General features: G+C 47.3%; 1 protein-coding gene across 3 annotated transcripts in view; it reads right to left on the reverse strand.

Moving 5' to 3' along the window:
- Positions 1 to 2401: 2401 nt before the first annotated feature.
- LOC133122727 (deleted in malignant brain tumors 1 protein-like) overlaps positions 2402 to 25951 on the reverse strand; it is a 33047-nt gene continuing 9497 nt past the window's right edge. Inside the window, exons 4-13 of one of the 3 annotated variants that reach the window (XM_061232863.1) lie at positions 18334 to 18642; positions 17695 to 18000; positions 14330 to 14638; positions 13686 to 13991; positions 12178 to 12492; positions 9628 to 9942; positions 6313 to 6627; positions 5663 to 5977; positions 3394 to 3459; positions 2402 to 2865 (exon numbers count right to left, since the gene is read on the reverse strand). In XM_061232863.1, coding sequence (XP_061088847.1) covers positions 3437 to 3459; positions 5663 to 5977; positions 6313 to 6627; positions 9628 to 9942; positions 12178 to 12492; positions 13686 to 13991; positions 14330 to 14638; positions 17695 to 18000; positions 18334 to 18642 — 2513 coding nt within the window. In that variant the 3' untranslated portion in view covers positions 2402 to 2865; positions 3394 to 3436. The remainder of the gene's footprint in view (positions 2866 to 3393; positions 3460 to 5662; positions 5978 to 6312; positions 6628 to 9627; positions 9943 to 12177; positions 12493 to 13685; positions 13992 to 14329; positions 14639 to 17694; positions 18001 to 18333; positions 18643 to 25951) is intronic. The other 2 variants (XM_061232864.1, XM_061232865.1) reach the window with 2 other exon arrangements.

Below are 25951 nucleotides of genomic sequence, written 5' to 3' on the forward strand. Positions count from 1 at the left end.
GTGCTTAACTCCCTCCTTTTAAGTTACAGTTAAGTTTCACGTAACAATAACCATAAATCATACACACACAGGGCAACAATAGAGCATTTAAATGAATTACTCTTCAGTGTGATTAATGCACTAGTTTAGACCCTTGAGATTGCTTCAAACTGCGACATACTCTTAATAAATTAATTACTGATCCTACTGATTATCAACACTCTTATTTTGGTTGTTGAGATCTCATTTCAACACGCAACACATAGTATTTTTTTAATAACACTGTCATGAACTCGGTATAACTTGTATATGAACTCACTGTTCAGCAGCCGCTCTTACTATTAACCAACTCGCGTGGCGTCCGCCATTTTGTGAACTGTTCAATGTGTGCTACGTATTTGATTAGTCTTCCAATTTACTTGTTAACAGAAATGTTAAACCGATTAATTGCACCAATAACGTTATTCCAAACGTAAACTTCATAGGATTCAAACTGAATACTGAAAATACATCACTCAATTTAGAATAATGTTTGTTATCGTTCACAATATGTCCCTATATGTGACTCACGTTAACGGTGCATATTAGCGCAGACCAACGTTAGCTATGTGGTTAGCTAGTAGTGGCTATCTCTGTCGACGAGGACTGGATAGCGCTTGTTAAAGCACATTTCTTGACACAGTACACAAACCAAATCAAAACCTTTATTATAACTAGATGCTAGATATTGTTATCTTTTCAAAATCTAATCAACCTGAAGTGTATAATAAGAGACACGACAGGTGATGAAGTTGTTTAGTGTAAAATCCACAAAGGAAACGCAGAATGTATTGATCACGAGCAGGAAGGTAGGTTCCTAGCGGTCTGGAAGGTAATTTCCATGGAATAAAAGGTTATTAATAGTTTAGATTCAGTAGCTATGATACTGGAGAGTATTCAAAATGAAAAATATAGGGTGTGCTTAATTTTCAATCCTGCCAACCTGTGTCTGTGTTCACGTCTGCCCAGTACCTTGCTTGTCTGCCTGTATTTGCCTTTCAAAAAAGTGTTCTGGGTGCTTGTTTACTGTAGGCCTATCTGAAAAGCATGTGGCCAAAAGATACAAGAGGAGACATGTATTATTATTATTATTATTATGATGATGATATATGAAAAGGGTTAGTGAAAAGGGCTCCCACACTGGCTCACCATTGTTTAATCAGTGGCAGAAAAAGCGAACAAACAGCCAATCTGCATACAGCAGTGCAGAATCTAGTGTTGGTACTACTGACCCCTCAGCAGTGCAGAATCTAGTGTTGGTACTACTGACCCCTCAGCAGTGCAGAATCTAGTGTTGGTACTACTGACCCCTCAGCAGTGCAGAATCTAGTGTTGGTACTACTGACCCCTCAGCAGTGCAGAATCTAGTGTTGGTACTACTGACCCCTCAGCAGTGCAGAATCTAGTGTTGGTACGACTGACCCCTCAGCAGTGCAGAATCTAGTGTTGGTACTACTGACCCCTCAGCAGTGTGTCTTTGGTGTTGTGCAAATTCACAGATCCCATTAATCACAAGTCTTCCATTCTGGAAATGTTTTTATTATTTTACTTTTTGTTTTTGTTTAACCAGCCACAGTGTCTGGTGGATGAAAAACTTTTTACCAGACCAGACCTTTGTTTCTGCAGGAAAATCACAGACCACAATCTCTCGCACTAGCCGTTAATATCCTCCACTTCATCATTAAGACTCTGTTCCTTTTTCAACCTCGCTTCAGTCAGGACCATTATAGTCAAAGTAAGAATCTTTATAACAATCTGAGAAGGCAACACAGTCGTTCAGCAGTGTGGCTCTGTTCTGGAAGACCTCCTGGCATGGACGGAGAAGACCAGGAGCAGGCACCCCCAGCGGGTACACACAGAACAGATCCGGCAGCACAGGACACCGTTATTTGTATGGGATCGGTTGACAGCATATCTTTGGATGTGGGAGGAAGCCGGAAGAAACCCACGCAGACATGGGGAGAACATGCAAACTCCACACAGAAAGGGTCAGTTTGGATTCAAATCCGGGACGTTTTTGCTGTGGGCTGAAAGTGCTCAGGAAAGTCAGGAGTCACACTAGCCTCCCCTGCCCCCCCCCCACCACAGGTACCGGAATCCACCCACCACAAACAGCCAGGACACAGGGATAAGGTAAGCAGCGTCTTTAATTATTAAAACCGCTCATGACAGGGCAGCCACCCCGCTCTGACCCCCCCTCCCGTCTCCATCACCCCCCTGCTCGTGTGGTGGCCCCACCCACCGAATAACCCCAGGCCACATGGGAATCAACGCACCAGGGAGAGGGGGTTCACACACATACACACACACACACACACACACACACACACACTCATACACATGCACTCACACACACACACACGCATACAAACAAAAATATGAGTCCTTGTAATACGTAGCTAGCCAACTAGCTACTCCTTTATTTTTCTCCGGACAAAAATACACCCAAAATATTACCCAGATTACGTTTATACTTACAACTAACAGTAACCCTGACACTGGAGGCTACCAACAGGATTTGTTTCCAAGAGGGCAAACCCCCCCCCAACATATTTTAATGAACAAAAATGTATATTTTCAGCACCTTTTTATACTCAATACTTGTAGATATTTGGATTCAATATAGTGAATTATACAGCCTTTGGGAGACAGTATTTTATAAAAATATAATTAGCAAAAATGCTGTCGGGTTTATATTGAAGTTTATATTGAAAGATATATGTTCAATTAAAATATTTAAAATATAATACTTTTTTAGGATAGATGGAAGGGAAGTGGGAGATTGAGAGTGAACAGAGACAGGACATCCCATTTAATGAGCAGCACACAGATCAAACACCAGTCTGCCTGTGGAGAGAGAGATGAGGAACACTTGTTGCTATACATTGCTCTTGTGTTGAACGTCACTGGGTATAAGCATCTGCTACAGAAAGTGTACTGTAATGCATCTGCTACAGTAAGTGTCCTGTAATTAATCTGCTACAGTAAGTATACTGTAATTAATCTGCTACAGTAAGTGTACTGTAATTCATCTGCTACAGTAAGTGAGTGCAGTGTACTGTAATGTATCTGCTACAGTAAGTGTACTGTAATTAATCTGCTATAGTAAGTGCAGTGTACTGTAATTAATCTGCTATAGTAAGTGCAGTGTCCTGTAATTAATCTGCTACAGAAAGTGTACTGTAATGCATCTGCTACAGTAAGTGTACTGTAATTCATCTGCTACAGTAAGTGAGTGCAGTGTACTGTAATTAATCTGCTACAGTAAGTGTACTGTAATGTATCTGCTACAGTAAGTGTACTGTAATTAATCTGCTATAGTAAGTGCAGTGTACTGTAATGCACTGTGAACATGTGGGCGTGGCTGACACTCACCTGCAGTGATGGAGTCGCTGCTCTGATGTCACACTTCTCCCCCTCAGGCTCCAGGTGGGGGCGGGACTGTGAAGACGGACAGACTGTGTCACAGTGCTAACTCCTAGTGCAGGGGCGTGTCACAGCGCTAACTCCTAGTGCAGGGGTGTGTCACAGTGCTAACTCCTAGCGCAGGGGCGTGTCACAATGTTAACTCCTAGTGCAGGGGCGTGTCACAGTGCTAACTCCTAGTGCAGGGGCGTGTCACAGTGCTAACTCCTAGCGCAGGGGCGTGTCACAATGTTAACTCCTAGCGCAGGGCCGTGTAACAGCGCTAACTCCTAGCGCAGGGGCGTGTCACAGTGCTAACTCCTAGCGCAGGGGTGTGTCACAGTGCTAACTCCTAGCGCAGGGGCGTGTCACAGTGCAAACTCCTAGAGCAGGGGTGTGTCACAGTGCTAACTCCTAGCGCAGGGGCGTGTCACAATGCTAACTCCTAGCGCAGGGGCGTGTCACAGCGCTAACTCCTAGCGCAGGGGCGTGTCACAGTGCTAACTCCTAGTGCAGGGGCGTGTCACAGTGCTAACTCCTAGTGCAGGGGTGTGTCACAGCGCTAACTCCTAGCGCAGGGGTGTGTCACAGCGCTAACTCCTAGCCCTGGGGCGTGTCACAGTGCTAACTCCTAGCGCAGGGGCGTGTCACAGGGCTAACTCCTAGTGCAGGGGTGTGTCACAGCGCTAACTCCTAGCGCAGGGGCGTGTCACAGTGCTAACTCCTAGCGCAGGGGCGTGTCACAGTGCTAACTCCTAGCGCAGGGGCGTGTCACAGTGCTAACTCCTAGTGCAGGGGCGTGTCACAGTGCTAACTCCTAGCGCAGGGGCGTGTCACAGTGCTAACTCCTAGCGCAGGGGCATGTCACAGTGCTAACTCCTAGCGCAGGGGCGTGTCACAGTGCTAACTCCTAGCGCAGGGGCGTGTCACAGTGCTAACTCCTACACACGATACACAAGATCCCTTGGCCCTGTTATCTCTGCTCATGGCAATTCATATCATTGTTATGCCGATGACACCCAACTCTTTCTCTCCTTCCGCCCATCAGACACACAGGTCTCTACCCGTATCTCCGCCTGCCTGAGAGACATCCAGAGCTGGATGGGCAACCACCATCTAAAGCTCAACCCAGGTAAAACAGAGGTAATCTTCATCCCTTCTCTAACCTCTCCCTTCTCCAATTTCTCCATCTCACAAGGGGATACCACAGTGACCTCATCCCCTAGTGCAAGAAACCTTGGAGGGGTGATGGACAACAGGCTGTCCTTCTCCGAGAACATCGCTACGGTGCCCTGGGCATGCAGGTTCTTCCTGTACGGAGAATCCAACCCTTTCTCACCACCTACTCCACTCAGCTCCTTGTCCAAACAATGGTCCTTTCCTGCCTGGACTATTGCAATTCTCTGCTGGCTGGCATTCCAGCATCTGCCATCAGACCCCTACAACTGATCCAGAATGCTGCAGCCCGTCTGGTATTCAGTGTTCCCAGACATTCACATGTCACCCCCCTGCTCAGCAACCTCCACTGGCTGCCTGTTATGGCTCGCATCAAATGTAAAACCTTGGTGCTCGCATACCAGGCAGTTAAGGGATCATCCATCCATCCATCCATTACCTTAACCCGCTTATCCTGAACAGGGTCGCAGGGGGGCTGGAGCCTATTCCAGCATACATTGGGCGAAAGGCAGGAACACACCCTGGACAGGTCGCCAGTCTATCTCAGGGCACACACACCATTCACTCACACACTCACACCTATGGGCAATTTAGACTCTCCAATCAGCCTAACCTGCATGTCTTTGGACTGTGGGAGGAAACCAGAGTACCGGGAGGAAACCCACGCAGACACAGGGAGAACATGCAAACTCCGCACAGAGAGGCCCCGGCCGACGGGGATTCGAACCCAGGACCTCCTTGCTCTGAGGCGGCAGTGCTACCCACTGCACCATCCGTGCCGCCAGTTAAGGGATCAGCCCCTGTATATATTCAATCCCTTATCAAGACCTATACACCAGCAAGAGCCCTCCGTTCTGCCACTTCGTGCCTTTTAGTCATCAAGGGTCTGAGGTAAGGGACTTCACAAGTGAATTGTGTGATGTCTTATTTCCTCTGTCATCAATGAGAAAAAGCAGAAAAGGGCAAGGTGTGTCCAAACTTTTGATTGGTACTGTATGTTTTATTAAGGGGCTATATTCACCCAGCACCACAGAAACTCTCATAGTGCACAGAAGACTCTTACCAGAACACATCAGGCCCACATCATTTCCATGGGAGCAGGGTTGGTTCTGTGAGGGTGCTGTGGGGCAGAAGTAAATCTGAGATTCGTTGCCTCTACACTGAATCTCCTCTGCCCACACCTGGCCCTCGCCCTGGCCGAATGCAGCTGCCCCGCGCAGCTCTTTAGGAGCCCCACAGCCCAGCTCCCTGCACACAACCTCTGCGTCCTGCTGGTCAAAGTCAGCATCACACACCATGCCCCAGGAAGTCCCATGATGCACCTCTACTCTCCCAGAGCACAGGTCAGTCCCGCCCACCAGCCTGACCTTTCGATGGGCTGCAGTGAAACAGAGAATAAAAAGAATCATCAGAATGACCGGCACCTTATTCCAGAAACAACATTCAGCACAGCTGTGTGAACACAGGCCTGCACAGCTATTATACATGGAGTACAGCAGTGTGAGATGAGCCAAGCCATCATGGTATTGCCATCCCATGATGCACCCTGCTCCTGCTGAAGCTAAGCAGGTGTGGGCTTGGTCAGTACTTGGATGGGAGACCTCCTGGGAAACCTAAGTTGCTGCTGGAAGTGTTGTTGGTGGGCCAGTAGTGGGCAATCCACCCTCTCGTCAATTTCCCCCAATGTCCCCATCACTGTGCTGGGAGTCCTACCTGAGCAGATCACTCCAGCGTCCTTTCCATGATCACAGTTATGTTTACCCCATCCTGCTGACCCACACTGCTTCAGTGAGGATTCTGATCCACTGCAGTACACAGCACCCATCCATATTCTCCCAGACCGTGGTCCAAAGTGACCCTCTCTTAGTGCATCTACAGCATCTCCACAGCCCAGCTGTCTGCACACCACCCCAGCATCACTCATGTCCCACCAATCACCACACACTGTCCCCCACTCTCCCCGATGGTAAACCTCCACTCTCCCAGCACAGGGGCTGCCACCATTCACCAGCCTCACATCCTCCCTGCCTGAGAGAGAGAGAGAGAGAGAGAGAGAGAATGATCATGAGACAGAGAGAATGATCATGTTTTAACACTGATGAGAGGTCTTTAATACAGTTTAGCCAGGTGTACAATGGCTGTTTACCCCCAAGTTGTCACTGTGGATTTAAAGGACATGACCCCAGCAGTGTCTGCAGGAACACAGGGACACCACTAGGGTGCGCTCTATCTGCCTTGCTTTGTGCACTGGACACCAGTGATATGAGCTCTGCCAGTGAGGCCTGTCACATGACTGATTAAGCAGATGACACTCCTGTGACAGCGCTCATCTCTCAGGGAGAAGAAGCCCCTCTACAGACTGCAGGGACAGACGTTGGCCACAAGGGGGAGAAAACCTTTTACTTTCTCGATCCAAGAACTACTTTACTGCCCATAAGAATGCTGCCTGAGACACGCACAATCTCAAATGGAGCACAGACACAAAGTATTGCATCCTCAAAAGGGAATCAGCATTACCAGTGTGGTAAAGGTGCTGGTGTAAGTAGAGGTTGAACAAATATAAAGTCTTAACTGAGTCTGGCATTTTAAAAGATTTCCACATGGAGTTTGCACAGGCGTGCACTGATGCACTCATTTATGGAAAGTTTTTTTATATACGTTTTATCACTTGTACACTCCAACATGTGTAATATATCCTTAATGTGCTACCATAATGTCATTCAACAGTTCCAGAAAGATCAAAAATGATCTACCATTACCTGTAAGTGCTGTTTGTCAAAAGACGTTTGATCGAGGCTAAGCTATCAGCAAGAAGCCCCCGTAAAGCACTATTGTTGAAAAAAGGCACGTGCAGAATCAGTTAAAATTTGCCAAGGAACACATCGATTGGCCCAAAGAGAAATGACGTAACATTCTGTGGACTGATGAGAGTAAAATTGTTCTTTTCGGGTCTAGTGGTCGTCGACAGTACGTCAGACGACCCCCGGGTACTGAATTCAAGCCATAGTACACTGTGGAGGCAGTGAAGCATGGTGCCGCAAAAATCATGGTCAGGGGATGTTTTTCACACTACGGTGTTGGGCCTACTTATCGGATACCAGGGATAATGGATCAGTTTGAATACATCAAAATACTTGAAGAGATTATGTTGCCGTATGGAAATGCACCTGAAATGGGTGTTTCAACAAAACAACGACCTCAAACACATGAATAAGCAAGCAACATCTTGATTCCAGACAAAAAAGATTGAGGTAATGGAGTGGTCAGGTCAATCTTCCAACCTCAACCCCTTTGAAAACATGTGGGGTGACATTAAAATTCACAGGAACTGTGGAATGTAGTTATTTCATCCTAGGCTGAAATACCTGTTTCTAGGTGCCACAATGGTTATGCAACTAAATATAAGTTCAGTAATTTAAAGTGAAGTTAAATGTTGAAAAATGTCTTCAGTTTAGACAGCAACCGTTTGAGTTTGAAGAGAAAAATGTCGACACTGATTATTATTCCTTTCCTTTCTTCCTGTAAAAGAATAATGCAGACTTGATAAAAGTTATTCATGATTTTATTTGGAATTGAACGTGTAATGTTTCCACTACATTTGAAATATGGAACTAAAGGCTATTAAAAAATATTTGCACTTTATTCACTTTTCTTAATGCACTGCTATTCATTTGAACACAACTGTAAGTAGATCCAGTTCACCTGTTCTCCATTACCCAAGCCTTGTGCAATCAGTGATTATCGACTGTACGAGGGAGACATGAATGTGACAGGGCCGCCCTCTTGTGGCTCTAAGAGCTAATGTCCAACTAAGCAGGGCAACCCAGGACACAAACACGTCGATTAATTGTCCCTTTATATTCATCAGACATCTAAAGTCTTCTTCTCAATGTCTGGGAGTCAAACCTTGAGCTGCTTGCCCAGGAGAGGAAATAAGCTGGTAGAATCTCCTGAAAATATAAGTGGTAACAGTATGCAGTGGCACCCAGCCATCATGGTCCGCCAGCTGACGTATGAAAATGAATTTAGTTCATAACCTCACAACCTACCTCCTGTAACGTTACCGAATGCTAGCCATCTACCTGCTTAATGGTTCATCACCGAAGCTAATCTCTCGCAAACCCAGCTCACCACTGTAGCCAATCCACACACATCTCCTCGTGCCCCATTTCTACTTGACCATAGTGCGTATGAGTTCAGTGTAATGGATCATAGAATGTATGAGTGCAGTGTAATGGACCATAGAGCGTATAAGTTCAGTGTAATGGATCATAGAGTGTATGAGTTCAGTGAAATGTACCATAGAGCGTATGAGTTCAGTGTAATGGACCAAAGAGCGTATGAGTTCAGTGTATTGGACCATAGAGCGTATGAGTTCAGTGTATTGGACCATAGAGCGTATGAGTTCAGTGTATTGGACCATAGAGCGTATGAGTTCAGTGTATTGGACCATAGAGCGTTTGAGTTCAGTGTATTGGACCATAGAGCGTATGAGTTCAGTGTATTGGACCATAGAGTGTATGAGTTCAGTGTAATGGATCATAGAGTGTATGAGTTCAGTGTATTGGACCATAGAGCGTATGAGTTCAGTGTAATGGACTCATGCTTTTCAGATACAGCACAGAAATAAAAAGGGCCAAGCAAGGTATTGGGCAGAAGTGAGCACAGACACAGCCTGCCAGTGTATCATAGTCATGACAGAGCATGTTTGTCTTATAATATTTACATGGTTAAAATCCTGCATAGTACGTTTAAAAAAAAAAAGTATACTATGTATATGTTTTTACTTCATGAGAAGTAAGAACAGTTCCGCCCTGAATAGAGGAAATGAGGATGTTGAGATGGTTCTACGTCCATATCTGGGAGATCATCCAAACTCCACACTTGATTAAACTCACACACACTGGCGTGTAACATTTCACAGTATAATTAATAAAGACCTTGTTAAATATAAACTCATATGGCCTATTAATGGGCTATATTCACCCAGCATCACAGAAACTCTCACAGTGCACAGAAGACTCTTACCAGAACACACCAGGCCCACATCGTTTCCATGGGAGCAGGGTTGATTCTGTGAGGGTGCTGTGGGGCAGAAGTTAATCTGAGATTCGTTGCCTCTACACTGAATCTCCTCTGCCCACACCTGGCCCTCGCCCTGGCCGAATGCAGCTGCCCTGCGCAGCTCTTTAGGAGCCCCACAGCCCAGCTCCCTGCACACAACCTCTGCGTCCTGCTGGTCAAAGTCAGCATCACACACTGTGCCCCAGGAACTCCCATGATGCACCTCTACTCTCCCAGAGCACAGGTCAGTCCCGCCCACCAGCCTGACCTTTCGATGGGCTGCAGTGAAACAGAGAATAAAGAGAGAATCATCAGAATGACCGGCACCTTATTCCAGAGACAACATTCAGCACAGCTGTGTGAACACAGGACTGCACAGCTATTATACATGGAGTACAGCAGTGTGAGATGAGCCAAGCCATCATTGTTGTCACGTTTCATGTTTGTCATGTCATGTTTTATGTTTACTTATTGTCTTGGTTATGTTATTGTCATGTTACATTACATTACATTATTGGCATTTGGCAGATGCTCTTATCCAGAGCGATGTACAACAAAGTGCATACCCATTACCAGGGGTATATGCGTGAAAGACCCTAGAGGGAAGTACAATTTCAATTGCTACCCGTACAACAAAGATAAGGACAGGGCCTATTTTTTTTTTTGTTTTTTTTTTTTAATCAACAAATAAACAAACAAACAACAAAGCAAAAGTGACCAAACTTAACTATCCAAATACTGCTTACCTAGCCAACTAAAAATACCGAAACACTACGTAAATCACAAGGACAAGAATTTAAGTTCACAGGGAGGTAGGGAGGGATGGGGAGAGGTGCTGCTTGAAGAGGTGCGTCTTCAGTTTGCGCTTGAAGGTGGGGAGAGATTCTACAGTTCTGACCTCAACGGGGAGTTCGTTCCACCACCATGGAGCCAGAACAGACAGTAGTCGTGAGAGTGAGGTGGAGGTTCGGAGAGGGGGAGGTGCCAAGCGGCCTGTGGAGGCTGAACGAAGAGGTCTGGCAGGGGTGTAGGGTCTGATGATTTTTTGTAGGTAAGCTGGAGAAGACCCCTTAACTGCTTGGAAGGCGAGCACCAATGTTTTGAATTTGATGCGAGCCATGACAGGCAGCCAGTGGAGGGAAGTAAGGGGTGACGTGTGAGTATTTGAGAAGGTTGAAGACCAGACGAGCTGCTGCATTCTGGATAAGTTGGAGGGGTCTGATGGCAGACGCTGGGAGGCCAGCCAAGAGGGAATTGCAGTAGTCCAGGCGGGCAGAACCATCGCTTGGACCAGGAGCTGGGTCGAGTAGGGGGTGAGAAAGGGGCGGATTCTCCGTATGTTGTATAGGAAGAACCTGCATGACCGGGTCACCGCCGCAATGTTCTCGGAAAGGGACAGTCTGCTGTCCATCACCACGCTGAGGTTCCTTGCACTGGGTGATGGCGTGAGTGTGGTATCTCTGAGGGAAATGGAGAGATCCAGGTGGGGAGAGGTATTACCAGGGATGAATATCATTTCAGTCTTGCCTGGGTTGAGCTTTAGATAGTGGTTGTCCATCCAGCTCTGGATGTCACTCAGGCAAGCAGAGATATGGGCAGAAACCTGTGTATCAGATGGTGGGAACGAGATGAAGAGTTGGGTATCATCCGCATAGCAGTGGTAGGATAGCCCATGTGCAGTGATCACGGGCCAAGGGAACGAGTGTAAAGAGAAAAAGGAAGCGGGCCTAGGACTGAGCCCTGGGGAACTCCTGTGGCAAGAGGCCGAGGTGTTGATACCGTACCAGCCCAGGCAACTTGGAAGGAGCGACCAAAGAGGTAGGACTCAATCCAGTCCAGGGCTGTGCCACAGATGCCCGTTGCTGACAGGGCAGACAGGAGGATGGAGTGATCCACAGTATATCATGTCACGTATAATGTAAGTCGAGTATCACCACGTTTTTATGTTTCATGTCATGTTATGTTTCATGTTTAGTTGTTGTTACGATTTAATTGTTAGTCTTACCATGTCATGTTATTTAGTTTATTGTCATATTTCGCAAACTTGTTATGTCACAATTTATGTTTCATGTTACGTTGTACTGGTCATTGATTAGCATACACTTTTTCATGTCTTTCTGCAAATCTTGCATGTGTACTGATTACGAGACTGCCTTCTCCCTCGGTACTGCGCTTTGGTTTTTTGGCTGGATATTACGTGTATGAACAATGCTTGTTTTTTGACTACGTTCTCTGGATTTCCCTGAATAAAGCCCTGACGGGACTTAACTACATCATTGTTTCTGAGTCGTGCATTTTGGGTCCAAACCCCCCACGTCTCAATGGTATTGCCATACCATCATGCACCCTGTTCCTGCTGAAGCTAAGCAGGTGTGGGCTTGGTCAGTACTTGGATGGGAGACCTCCTGGGAAACCTAAGTTGCTGCTGGAAGTGTTGCTGGTGGGCCAGTAGTGGGCAATCCACCCTCTCGTCAATTTCCCCCAATGTCCCCATCACTGTGCTGGGAGTCCTACCTGAGCAGATCACTCCAGCGTCCTTTCCATGATCACAGTTATGTTTACCCCATCCTGCTGACCCACACTGCTTCAGTGAGGATTCTGATCCACTGCAGGACACATGATCCATCCATATTCTCCCAGACCCTGGTCCAAAGTGACCATCTCTTAGTGCATCTACAGCATCTCCACAGCCCAGCTGTCTGCACACCACTCCAGCATCACTCATGTCCCACCGATAATCACACACTGTCCCCCACTCTCCCCGATGGTAAACCTCCACTCTCCCAGCACAGGGGCTGCCACCATTCACCAGCCTCACATCCTCCCTGCCTGAGAGAGAGAGAGAGAGAGAGAGAGAGAGAATGATCATGAGACAGAGAGAATGATCATGTTTTAACACTGATGAGAGGTCTTTAATACAGTTTAGCCAGGTGTACAATGGGTGTTTACCCCCAAGTTGTCACTGGATTTAAAGGATATGACCCCAGCAGTGTCTGCAGGAACACAGGGACACCACTAGGGTGCGCTCTACCTCCCTTGCTTTGTGTACTGGACACCAGTGATATGAGCTGTGCCAGTGAGGCCTGTCACATGACTGATTAAGCAGATGACACTCCTGTGACAGCGCTCATCTCTCAGGGAGAAGAAGCCCCTACAGACTGCAGGGACACACGTTGGCCACAAGGGGGAGAAAAACCTTTCTCGACCCAAGAACTACTTTACTGCCCATAAGAATGCTGCCTGAGACACGCACAATCTCAAATGGAGCACAGACACAAAGTATTGCATCCTCAAAAGGGAATCAGCATTACCAGTGTGGTAAAGGTGCTGGTGTAAGTAGAGGTTGAACAAATATAAACTGAGTCTTAACTGAGTCTGGCATTTTAAAAGATTTCCACATGAAGTTTGCACAGGCGTGCACTGATGCACTCATTTATGGAAAGTTTTTTTATATACGTTTTATCACTTGTACACTCCAACATGTGTAATATATCCTTAATGTGCTGCCATAATGTCATTCATCAGTTCCAGAAAGATCAAAAATGATCTACAATTACCTGTAAGTGCTGTTAGTCAGAAGACGTTTGATCGAAGCTAAGCTATCAGCAAGAAGCCCCCGTAAAGCACTATTGTTCAGTTTATATAGCAACCGTTTGAGTTTGAAGAGAAAAATGTTGACACTGCCATTTTTTTGACAGATTATTATTCCTTTCCTTTTTTCCTGTAAAAGAATAACGCAGACTTGATAAAAGTTGTTAATGCTTTGATTTTGAATTGAACATGTAATGTTTCCACTTCATTTGAAATATGGAACTAAAGGCTATTAAAAAATATTTGCACTTTATTCACTTTTCTTAATGCACTGCTATTAATTTGAACACAACTGTATGTAGATCCAGTTCACCTGTTCTCCATTACCCAATCTTCATGCAATCAGTGATTATCGACTGTACGAGGGCCTATAAATGGGCTATATTCACCCAGCATCACAGAAACTCTCACAGTGCCCAGAAGACTCTTACCAGAACACACCAGGCCCACATCGTTTCCATGGGAGCAGGGTTGATTCTGTGAGGGTGCTGTGGGGCAGAAGTTAATCTGAGATTCGTTGCCTCTACACTGAATCTCCTCTGCCCACACCTGGCCCTCGCCTTGGCCGAATGCAGCTGCCCCGCGTAGCTCTTTAGGAGCCCCACAGCCCAGCTCCCTGCACACAACCTCTGCGTCCTGCTGGTCAAAGTCAGCATCACACACCGTGCCCCAGGAGCTCCCATGATGCACCACTACTCTCCCAGAGCACAGGTCAGTCCCGCCCACCAGCCTGACCTCTGCAGTTCAAGAGAGAATAAAGAGAGAATCATCAGAAATGACCGGCACCTTATTCCAGAGACAACATTCAGCACAGCTGTCTGAACACAGGCCTGCACAGCTATTATACATGGAGTACAGCAGTGTGAGATAAGCCAAGCCATCATGGTATTGCCATACCATCATGCACCCTGCTCCTGCTGAAGCTAAGCAGGTGTGGGCTTGGTCAGTACTTGGATGGGAGACCTCCTGGGAAACCTAAGTTGCTGCTGGAAGTGTTGCTGGTGGGCCAGTAGTGGGCAATCCACCCTCTCATCAATTACCCCCAATGTCCCCATCACTGTGCTGGGAGTCCTACCTGAGCAGATCACTCCAGCGTCCTTTCCATGATCACAGTTATGTTTACCCCATCCTGGTGACCCACACTGCTTCAGTGAGGATTCTGATCCACTGCAGGACACATGAGCCATCCATATTCTCCCAGACCCTGGTCCAAAGTGACCATCTCTTAGTGCATCTACAGCATCTCCACAGCCCAGCTGTCTGCACACCACTCCAGCATCACTCATGTCCCAGTCATAATCACACACTGTCCCCCACTCTCCCCGATGGTAAACCTCCACTCTCCCAGCACAGGGGCTGCTACCATTCACCAGCCTTATACTGTCTGAGAGAGAGAGAGAGAGAGAGAAAGAGAGAGAGAGAATGATCATGAGACAGAGAGAATGATCATGTTTTAACACTGATGAGAGGTCTTTAATACAGTTTAGCTAGGTGTACAATGGCTGTTTACCCCTAAGTTGTCACTGTGGATTTAAAGGATATGGCAGTAGTGTCTGCAGGAACACAGGGACACCACTAGGGTGCGCTCTATCTCCCTTGTTTTGTGCACTGGACACCAGTGATATGAGCTCTGCCAGTGAGGCCTGTCACATGACTGATTAAGCAGATGACACTCCTGTGACAGCGCTCATCTCTCAGGGAGAAGAAGCCCCTACAGACTGCAGGGACACACGTTGGCCACAAGGGGGAGAAAAACTTTTTACTTTGTCAGACACAAAAACTGCTTTACTGCCCATAAGAATGCCCATAAGAATCAGCAAGAAGCCCCTGTAAAGCACTATTGTTGAAAAAAGGCAAGTGCAGAATCAGTTAAAATTCGCCAAGGAACACATCGATTGGCCCAAAGAGAAATGACGTAACATTCTGTGCACTGATGAGAGTAAAATTTTTCTTTTCGGGTCTAGTGGTCGTCGACAGTACGTCAGACGACCCCCGGGTACTGAATTCAAGCCATAGTACACTGTGGAGGCAGTGAAGCATGGTGCCGCAAAAATCATGGTCAGGGGATGTTTTTCACACTACGGTGTTGGGCCTACTTATCGGATACCAGGGATAATGGATCAGTTTGAATACATCAAAATACTTAAAGAGATTATGTTGCCGTATGGAAATGCACCTGAAATGGGTGTTTCAACAAAACAACGACCTCAAACACATGAATAAGCGAGCATCATCTTGATTCCAGACAAAAAATATTGAGGTAATGGAGTGGTCAGGTCAATCTCCCAACCTCAACCCCTTGGAAAACATGTGGGGTGACATTAAACTTCACAGGAACTGTGGAATGTAGTTTTTTCATTCTGGGCTGAAATACCTGTTTCTAGATGCCAGAAGTTGGATGACTCGATGCAATGTAGATGCAAAGTAGTTATCAAAAACAATGGTTATGCAACTAAATATTAGTTTGGTAATTTAAATTGAAGTTAAATGTTGAAAAATGTCTTCAATTTATACAGCAACTGTTTGAGTTTAAAGAGAAAAATGTTGACATTGCCATTTTTTTTTTTTTACAATTATTCCTTTCCTTTCTTCCTGTAAAAGAATAACACAGACTTGATCAAATTTGTTAATGATTTTATTTGGAATTGAACGTGTAATGTTTCCACTACATTTGAAATATGGAACTAAAGGCTATTAAAAAATATTTGCACTTTATTCACTTTTCTTAATGCACTGCTATTCATTTGAACATAACTGTATGTAGATCCAGTTCACCTGTTCTCCATTACCCAAGCCTCGTGCAATCAGTGATTATCGACTGTACGAGGGAGACATGAATGTGACAGGGCCGCCCTCTTGTGGCTCTAAGAGCTAATGTCCAACTAAGCAGGGCAACCCAGGACACAAACACGTCGATTCATTGTCCCTTTATATTCATAAGACATCTAAAGTCTTCTTCTCAATGTCTGGGAGTCAAACCTTGAGCTCCTTGCCCAGGAGAGGAAATAAGTTGGTAGAATCTCCTGAAAATATAAGCGGTAACAGTATGCAGTGGCACCCAGCCATCATGGTCCGCCAGCTGACGTATGAAAATGAATTTAGTTCATAACCTCACAACCTACCTCCTGTAACGTTACCGAATGCTAGCCATCTACCTGCTTAATGGTTCACCACCGAAGCTAATCTCTCACAAACCCAGCTCACCACTGTAGCCAATCCACACACATCTCCTCCTGCCCCGTTTCTACTTGACCATAGTGCGTATGAGTTCAGTGTATTGCACCATAGAGCGTATGAGTTCAGTGTATTGGAGTATAGAGTGTATATGTTCAGTGTATTGGACTCATGCTTTTCAGGTACAGCACAGAAATTACATTACATTACATTACATTATTGGCATTTGGCAGACGCTCTTATCCAGAGCGACGTACAGTTGATTAGACTAAGCAGGAGACAATCCTCCCCTGGAGCGATTCAGGGTTAAGGGCCTTGCTCAAGGACCCAACAGCTGTGCGGATCTTATTGTGGCTACACCGGGATTAGAACCACCAACCTTGGGTGTCCCAGTCCTTTACCTTAACCACTACACCACGGGCCTCCCAGAGCTGTAGAGCCATAGAGCTGTATGCATTCCATACAATCATTAAAGGTACTTCTAATGGTCAAGAGAGGAATTGCAGTGACAAACTCCTTCAAACCACAACACTGTTTATCCCTTCTGCTTCTTTGTAAACGCGCTGACGCTGAAACGCCATTGGCTGTGGCAATTAGAACCAATTTTCAACCAACGAGCTTCAATTATTGTTCAGCAATACAATGATTTGGTACAAAGTGTCAGGCCATCAACTGCAACTGTATACTTTGAAATCCGAATTTAAGGACTATAAACACAGGCAGAGGGTGAGTCAACATGTCAGTGAAACTTTTACATGACAGGAAGGGATTTACAATGGTCTTGTAACAATGTTTTAACGCAAAAATCTCACCTATTGTACCTTTAATTAATCTAGATTTTAAAAAATAAAAAATAAAAAAATAAATAAAAAGGGTCAAGCAAGGTATTGGGCAGAAGTGAACACAGACACAGCCTGCCAGTGTATCAGAGTAATGACTGAGCATGTTTGTCTTATAATATTTACATGGTTAAAATCCTGCACAGTATGTTTAAAAAAAATAGTATACTATGTTTATGTTTTTACTTCATAAGAAGTAAGAACAGTTCTGCCCTGAATAGAGGAAATGAGGATGTAGAGATGGTTCTAAGTACATATCTGGGAGATCATCCAAATTCCACACTTGATTAAACTCACACACACTGGCGTGTAACATTTCACAGTATAATGAATAAAGACCTTGTTACATATAAACTCATATGGCCTATTAAGGGGCTATATTCACCCAGCATCACAGAAACTCTCACAGTGCACAGAAGACTCTTACCAGAACACACCAGGCCCACATCGTTTCCATGGGAGCAGGATTGATTCTGTGAGGGTGCTGTGGGGCAGAAGTTAATCTGAGATTCATTGCCTCTACACTGAATCTCCTCTGCCCACACCTGGCCCTCGCCCTGGCCGAATGCAGCTGCCCCGCGCAGCTCTTTAGGAGCCCCACAGCCCAGCTCCCTGCACACAACCTCTGCATCCTGCTGGTCAAAGTCAGCATCACACACCGTGCCCCAGGAGCTCCCATGATGCACCTCTACTCTCCCAGAGCACAGGTCAGTCCCGCCCACCAGCCTGACCCCTGCAGTTCAAGAGATAGTAAAGAGAGAATCATCAGAATGACCGGCACCTTATTCCAGAGACAACATTCAGCACAGCTGTGTGAACACAGGACTGCACAGCTATTATACATGGAGTACAGCAGTGTGAGATGAGCCAAGCCATCATGGTATTGTCATACCATCATGCACCCTGCTCCTGCTGAAGCTAAGCAGGTGTGGGCTTGGTCAGTACTTGGATGGGAGACCTCCTGGGAAACCTAAGTTGCTGCTGGAAGTGTTGGTGGTGGGCCAGTTGGGGGCTTCCCTCTGGTTCAATTACCCCAATGTCCCCATCACTGTGCTGGGAGTCCTACCTGAGCAGATCACTCCAGCGTCCTCTCCATGATTACAGTAATGTTTACCCCATCCTGGTGACCCACACTGCTTCAGTGAGGATTCTGATCCACTGCAGGACACATGAGCCATCCATATTCTCCCAGACCCTGGTCCAAAGTGACCATCTCTTAGTGCATCTACAGCATCTCCACAGCCCAGCTGTCTGCACACCACCCCAGCATCCCTCATATCCCAGCCACGGTCACACACTGTCCCCCACTTTCCCCGATGGTAAACCTCCACTCTCCCAGCACAGGGGTTGCCACCATTCACCAGCCTTATACTGTCTGAGAGAGAGAGAGAGAGAGAGAGAGAATGATCATGAGACAGAGAGAATGATCATGTTTTAACACTGATGAGAGGTCTTTTAAAACAGTTTAGCCAGGTGTACAATAGCTGTTTACCCCCAAGTTGTCACTGTGGATTTTAAGGATATGACCCCAGCAGTGTCTGCAGGAACACAGGGACACCACTAGGGGGCACTCTATCTGCCTTGCTTTGTGCACTGGACACCAGTGATATGAGCTCTGCCAGTGAGGCCTGTCACATGACTGATTAAGCAGATGACACTCCTGTGACAGCGCTCATCTCTCAGGGAGAAGAAGCCCCTACAGACTGCAAGGACACACGTTGGCCACTGGAGTAGCCAATCGTCTCCTCTTGACCCAACCACCCACTCTTCTATTGGATCATAGAGCGTTTGAGTTCAGTGTATTGGACCATAGAGTGTATGTGTTCAGTGTGATGGATCATAGAGCGTATGAGTTCAGTGTATTGGACCATAGAGTGTTTGTATTCAGTGTGATGGATCATAGAGTGTATGAGTTCAGTGTATTGGATCATAGAGTGTATGTGTTCAGTGTGATGGATCATAGAGCGTATGAGTTCAGTGTATTGGACCATAGAGTGTATGTGTTCAGTGTGATGGACCATAGAGCGTATGAGTTCAGTGTATTGGACCATAGAGTGTTTGTATTCAGTGTGATGGATCATAGAGTGTATGAGTTCAGTGTATTGGACCATAGAGTGTATGAGTTCAGTGTATTCGAACATAGAGCGTATGAGTTCAGTGTAATGGACCATAGAGCGTATGAGTTCAGTGTGATGGACCATAGATCGTAAAAGTTCAGTGTATTGGACCATAGAGCATATGAGTTCAGTGTATTGGATCATAAAGCACATGAGTTCAGTGCATTGGACTCATTCTGAGACGGGTGCGTGGGGGTTGGACCCAAAATGCACGACTCAGAAACAATAGTTATATAAAGACCCCTCAGGGCTTTATTCGGGACGAATCCCAGGAGCGTAGTCAAAACAAGCAAAGTCCATACACGTAGATCCAGCCAAACAAATAGTAAACAAACAAAAAGCACGGTGCCGAGGGAAGAGGCAAACTCGTAGTCGGTAGACGTGCAGGGAGGTCCGGTAGCAGGAGAGCTGTCAGCGGGGCAGATGAACAGGCGGACGGCAGGCAGAGGCGTAGTCGTGGGCGAAGCGAGAGTCGGAACCATGAAACAATCAGCGAAGCAAAAGTACAAAACGGTAGGCGAGAACGTGGTCAAAAACAAACTGTGGTCAACAAAACAGAAATCAATAAAAAGTGGTCGGTAACAGGCTTGGATCGTAACGTGTAATCAAACAGTAAATAATGCTCAAGAGTTGCGTGGTAAACAGAGGCAGACAATTTCGCGAAGAACAGTTGCGCGACTGGGCTATAAATGCGGGTGTAGACAGGTGTAGACAATTAGTTAGAGCGTAGCAAGAAAATGGAAAACAGGTGCGATGGATGACAAGTATAACAAGGTGATTAGTAATCGTTAGTAATAAACCTATCCTGCCCTAGCATTAGTAAATTAGTAAATGACATGCACGAGAAACGTAAGGTAACATGAACACATGATTAGTTTGTTAGTTTCTACCCAATCCTGATCTAGCGTTAGTAGTTTTAGTAAATAGACAAATGGAAACAATTAGGGAGTGAATGACAGAAAGAGGGAGAGAGAAAAGGCGGAAAGACATGTAAAAGTGCATGCATAAACAACGACCAGTTAACGTAACAATAAACATAAATCAAAACATAACACAAAGCGAAACTAAGACGATAGCCACTCAACATAACCAGGTAATATAATCGTACGAAACATAACTAGACATGACAAGAAAATAAATCGTAACGAAACATAACTAAACAACATGACGAACCTAGACTAACATAATACATGATAAGACACTAAGTGACTAAGACAACATGAATAAACATAAAACAGACCTGAAACGTGACAGGACCCCCCCCTTAACGACCGACTCCTGGCGGTCCTTGGAATTTATCAGGGTGGTCACGATGGAAGTCTCTGATGAGCGATTTGTCCAGAATGAGACTGGGAGCGACCCAGGAACGCTCCTCAGGGCCATAGCCCTCCCAGTCAACCAAGTATTGAACCCCACGGCCCCTCTTACGAATGTTCAAGAGTTTTTTAACAGTAAATGCAGGGTGGTTGTCAATAATGCGGGGGGGAGGTGGTGGGGGATCCGGGGGACATATAGGGTGAGAGGATACAGGCTTAATACAAGAGACATGGAATGTGGGGTGAATCTTAAGGGAAGCAGGGAGTGACAGTTTAACAGAGGAAGGGTTGATGATACTGTGGATCTTAAAGGGACCAATAAAGCGGGGTTGCAGTTTGTGGGAAGTGGCTTGGAGGGGAATGTCCTTAGTGGACAGCCAGACGGAGTCACCTGGTTTGTAGGCCGGAGCTGGAGTGCGGTGGCGATCAGCAAAATGCCGATTACGGTCTGCCGTGCTTAGCAGCGCGGCCTTGGCATCCCTCCAAACTTTGGCGCACCGTTTCATGTGGATGGCGAGGGAGGGAACAGCGATCTTGGCTTCTTGGTCAGGGAACAGTGGAGGTTGGTAGCCCAGGGAGACCTCAAATAGAGATTTCCCGGTGGCGGCGCAGGGTAAGGTGTTGTGTGCGTACTCCACCCAGGTGAGCATCTTGCTACATGCGGCAGGATTCTTGGCCGATACGCAGCATAGGGCGGCCCCCAGGTCCTGATTGGCCCTCCCAGTTTGGCCGTTGGACTGCGGGTGGTAGCCCAAAGAGAGGCTAGCTGTAGCCCCGAGGGCCACACAGAACACTTTCCAAACCTGGGAGATGAACTGGGGGCCGCGGTCAGAAACGATATCCGAGGGAAGTCCGTGGATGCGGAAAACCTCTCTCACGAGGACGTCAGCTGTCTCTTGGGCGGTGGGCAATCCAGCCAGGGGGATGAAGTGTGCCGCTTTGCTGAATCGGTCCACCACAGTCAGGATGGTGGTGTTACCCTCGGAAAGGGGAAGTCCGGTCACAAAGTCCACTCCAATGTGGCTCCAGGGTCGGCTGGGCACCGGCAATGGTTGAAGCAGTCCAGCCGGGGCCTGGTGTGATGCTTTGCTTCTAGCGAATGTGGTGCAAGCCTTGATGAAGCGTCTGGTGTCAGGGATCATGGAACTCCACCAGAATCTCCTCTTCAGCACCGCCAAGGTGCGGGTAAAGCCGGGGTGGCAGGAAAGGAGGGATGAATGGGCCCATTGCAGCACCTGTGTCCGAGCGGCTGAGGGGACGTATAGGCGTAATCCGGGGTTGGGCCTAGGATTGGGTTCCTCCCGTAGAGCCCTCTGGATCACCGACTCGATCTTCCAGGTGACGGACCCCACGGTGCAGGAGGCCGGAAGGATGTTCTCAGGAACCTCACGCTCAGGACAGGTGTTAAATTGGCGAGAAAGGGCGTCAGGCTTAACGTTCTTAGAACCCGGGCGGTAGGTGAGTGAGAAGTTGAACCTCCCGAAGAACAGTGCCCATCTGGCCTGTCGGGAGTTCAGCCTCTTGGCTGTCTGGAGGTATGCCAGGTTCTTGTGGTCGGTCCAAACGATGAACGGCTTCTCGGACCCCTCCAGCCAATGTCTCCACTCCTCCAATGCCAGTTTGACTGCCAGCAGTTCGCGATTTCCGACAACATAATTCCTCTCCGCCGGGGACAGCTGCTTGGAGAAGAAAGCGCAGGGGTGTCGTCGGTTGTCCGCGGTCGCCACCTGAGAGAGCACAGCTCCCACCCCCGAGTCGGAAGCATCCGTCTCAACCACAAACTGGCGGGTGGGGTCGGGTTGAACCAGGATGGGAGCGGAAGAGAACAGTCTCTTGACCTTGGTGAAGGCCGTCTCAGCTTCGGGGCTCCACCGGAATGGCACTGCAGGGGACGTGAGCTTGGTTAGAGGGGAGACCACTTGGCTATAGGATCGGATGAACCTTCGGTAGAAGTTGGCGAATCCCAAGAAGCGCTGGAGTTGCTTACGTGAGGTGGGTGTGGGCCAGTCGGTGACCGCCAGAATCTTCTTGGGATCCGCCCTGATCCGTCCCCTCTCAAGGATGAATCCAAGGAACTCAACTGTGTCAGAGTGGAAGACGCACTTCTCCGCCTTGATGAACAATCTGTTCTCTAGAAGTCTCTGTAGCACTTGCCTGACGTGGTTCTCATGATCCTTGGCATTATTAGAGTAAATTAAGATGTCATCCAGGTAGACGAACACATGGCGGCCCAACAAGTCCCGAAGAACGTCATTAACCAGGGCCTGGAAGACAGCAGGAGCATTAGTGAGGCCGAATGGCATGACCAGGTATTCAAAGTGTCCGAGAGAGGTGTTGAAGGCGGTCTTCCATTCATCGCCCTCACGGATACGGACCAGGTGGTAAGCGTTGCAGAGATCCAACTTGGTGAAGATGGTGGCCTCGTGAAGTGGGTGGAACGCGGAGTCCATCAGGGGCAGAGGATACTTGTTCCTCACCGTGATGTTGTTCAGCTCCCTGTAGTCGATGCATGGGCGTAGGGAGCCATCTTTCTTCTGAACGAAGAAGAATCCCGCACCGACGGGAGAGGAAGAAGGGCGAATTAGTCCGTTAGCCAGGCAGTCACGGATGTATTTCTCCATCGCCTCCCTCTCTGGTCTGGAGACGTTGTATAGGCGACTTGAGGGAAGTGACGAACCAGGAAGGAGCTCGATGGCGCAGTCGTAGGGCCGATGAGGCGGCAAAGACTGAGCTTGTGTCTTGGAGAACACTGTGCCCAGGTCACGGTAAGGAGAGGGGACCCTCTCCAGGGAGGGTTTGGGAGTCTGTGGTAGAGCTGGCACTCCCTCTGCTGGTGGTGGGGCGGAACGCAAGCAGGACAGATGGCACTTAGGATCCCATGCTTGCACTTGGTTAGAACTCCAGTTGATCGTGGGGTTGTGTTTCTGGAGCCAGGGTAATCCCAAGATGAGTTGGTCATTAGGGGACTGGATGACGCGGAACTGGATCATCTCCCGATGGTTCCCAGAAATCGGATCGTGGTGCGTACAAGCTGGTCGAACTGGGTGATGGGGTCCAGTAGCGCCAACTCGTCCTGGAGCGTCTCCCTCAGGCCGGCCAGGAAGAGATTCGCCAACGCCGCATCGTTCCAGCTAGTAGCCGCCGCGAGGGTGCGGAAGTCAATGGAGTGGTCTGCCGCGGTCTTCCGTCCCTGGCGCAGAGCAATCAGTCTCTGGGATGGCTCCTGGTCGCTAGATGCGTGTTGGAAGACCTTCCGAATCTCATCGGCGAAGACTGGGTAAAGAGGAGGGAATGAATCCCCAGACCACACCGCCGTAGCCGAGTCCAACGCCCTCCCCTTGAGTAGCCCCATCACGTAGCCAATCTGACGGTCGTCGCTGTTGTAGGTCTGGGGCTGTTGCTTGAACACGAAGTCGCATTGTAGTAGGAAAGCCTTGCACCTCTCAGGTTCTCCGCCAAACCTCTCTGGAGGGGGCTCTCAGAAGTGGCAGGTTCCCGTGGGGTTGAGCGCTGGGGATGTGGGTGGGTGGGAAGGCTCCTCCCGTGGTTGTGGCAGGACTGCGACGGCAAGCCTCTTCATCTCCGCACACAGTTCACGAATCTCCAGGTGAAGTTCGGAGATTCCTTGTGAATGCTGCCGGACGATGGCTCCTTGTTCCTGGAGGGCGTGGAACATGGCAGTAGAGTCAGCAGGGTCCATTGTGGCGAAATTGTTCTGAGACGGGTGCGTGGGGGTTGGACCCAAAATGCACGACTCAGAAACAATAGTTATATAAAGACCCCTCAGGGCTTTATTCGGGACGAATCCCAGGAGCGTAGTCAAAACAAGCAAAGTCCATACACGTAGATCCAGCCAAACAAATAGTAAACAAACAAAAAGCACGGTGCCGAGGGAAGAGGCAAACTCGTAGTCGGTAGACATGCAGGGAGGTCCGGTAGCAGGAGAGCTGTCAGCGGGGCAGATTAACAGGCGGACGGCAGGCAGAGGCGTAGGCGTGGGCGAAGCGGGAGTCGGAACCATGAAACAATCAGCGAAGCAAAAGTACAAAACGGTAGGCGAGAACGTGGTCAAAAACAAACAGTGGTCAACAAAACAGAAATCAATAAACAGTGGTCGGTAACAGGCTTGGATCGTAACGTGTAATCAAACAGTAAATAATGCTCAAGAGTTGCGTGGTAAACAGAGGCAGACAATTTCGCGAAGAACAGTTGCGCGACTGGGCTATAAACAGGTGTAGACAGGTGTAGACAATTAGTTAGAGCGTAGCAAGGAAATGGAAAACAGGTGCGATGGATGACAAGTATAACAAGGTGATTAGTAATCGTTAGTAATAAACCTATCCTGCCCTAGCATTAGTAAATTAGTAAATGACATGCACGAGAAACGTAAGGTAACATGAACACATGATTAGTTTGTTAGTTTCTACCCAATCCTGATCTAGCGTTAGTAGTTTTAGTAAATAGACAAATGGAAACAATTAGGGAGTGAATGACAGAAAGAGAGAGAGAGAAAAGGCGGAATGCAAGGTTTGCGGAAAGACATGTAAAAGTGTATGCATAAACAACGACCAGTTAACGTAACAATAAACATAAATCAAAACATAACACAAAGCGAAACTAAGACGATAGCCACTCAACATAACCAGGTAATATAATCGTACGAAACATAACTAGACATGACAAGAAAATAAATCGTAACGAAACATAACTAAACAACATGACGAACCTAGACTAACATAATACATGATAAGACACTACGTGACTAAGACAACATGAATAAACATAAAACAGACCTGAAACGTGACACATGCTTTCAGGTACAGCACAGAAATAAAAAGGGCCACGCCCAGAAGAGGTCCAGAGGAGTTTTGAGAAGAACAAATACAAGTAAACAATCAAGGTATTGGGCAGAAGTGAACACAGACACAGGCTGCCAGTGTATCATTGTCATGACTGAGTATTTTTGTCTTATAAAATTAACATGGTTAAAATTCTGCAGAGTATGTTTGAAAAAAAATAGTATATACTATGTACATGTTTGACTTCATGAGAAGTAAGAACAGTTCCGCCCTGAATAGAGGAATTGAGAATGGATGGTTCTGAGCACTGGGGGCGACATGGCTCAGGCAGTAAGAGCAGTTGTCTGGCAGTCGGAGGGATGCCGGTTCGATCCCCTGCCCAGGCTGTGTCCAAGTATCCCTGAGCAAGACACCTAACCCCCATTTGCTCCTGATGAGCTGGTCGGTGCCTT

Source organism: Conger conger, chromosome 2 (assembly GCF_963514075.1).
Source record: "Conger conger chromosome 2, fConCon1.1, whole genome shotgun sequence".
NCBI lineage: Eukaryota > Metazoa > Chordata > Actinopteri > Anguilliformes > Congridae > Conger > Conger conger.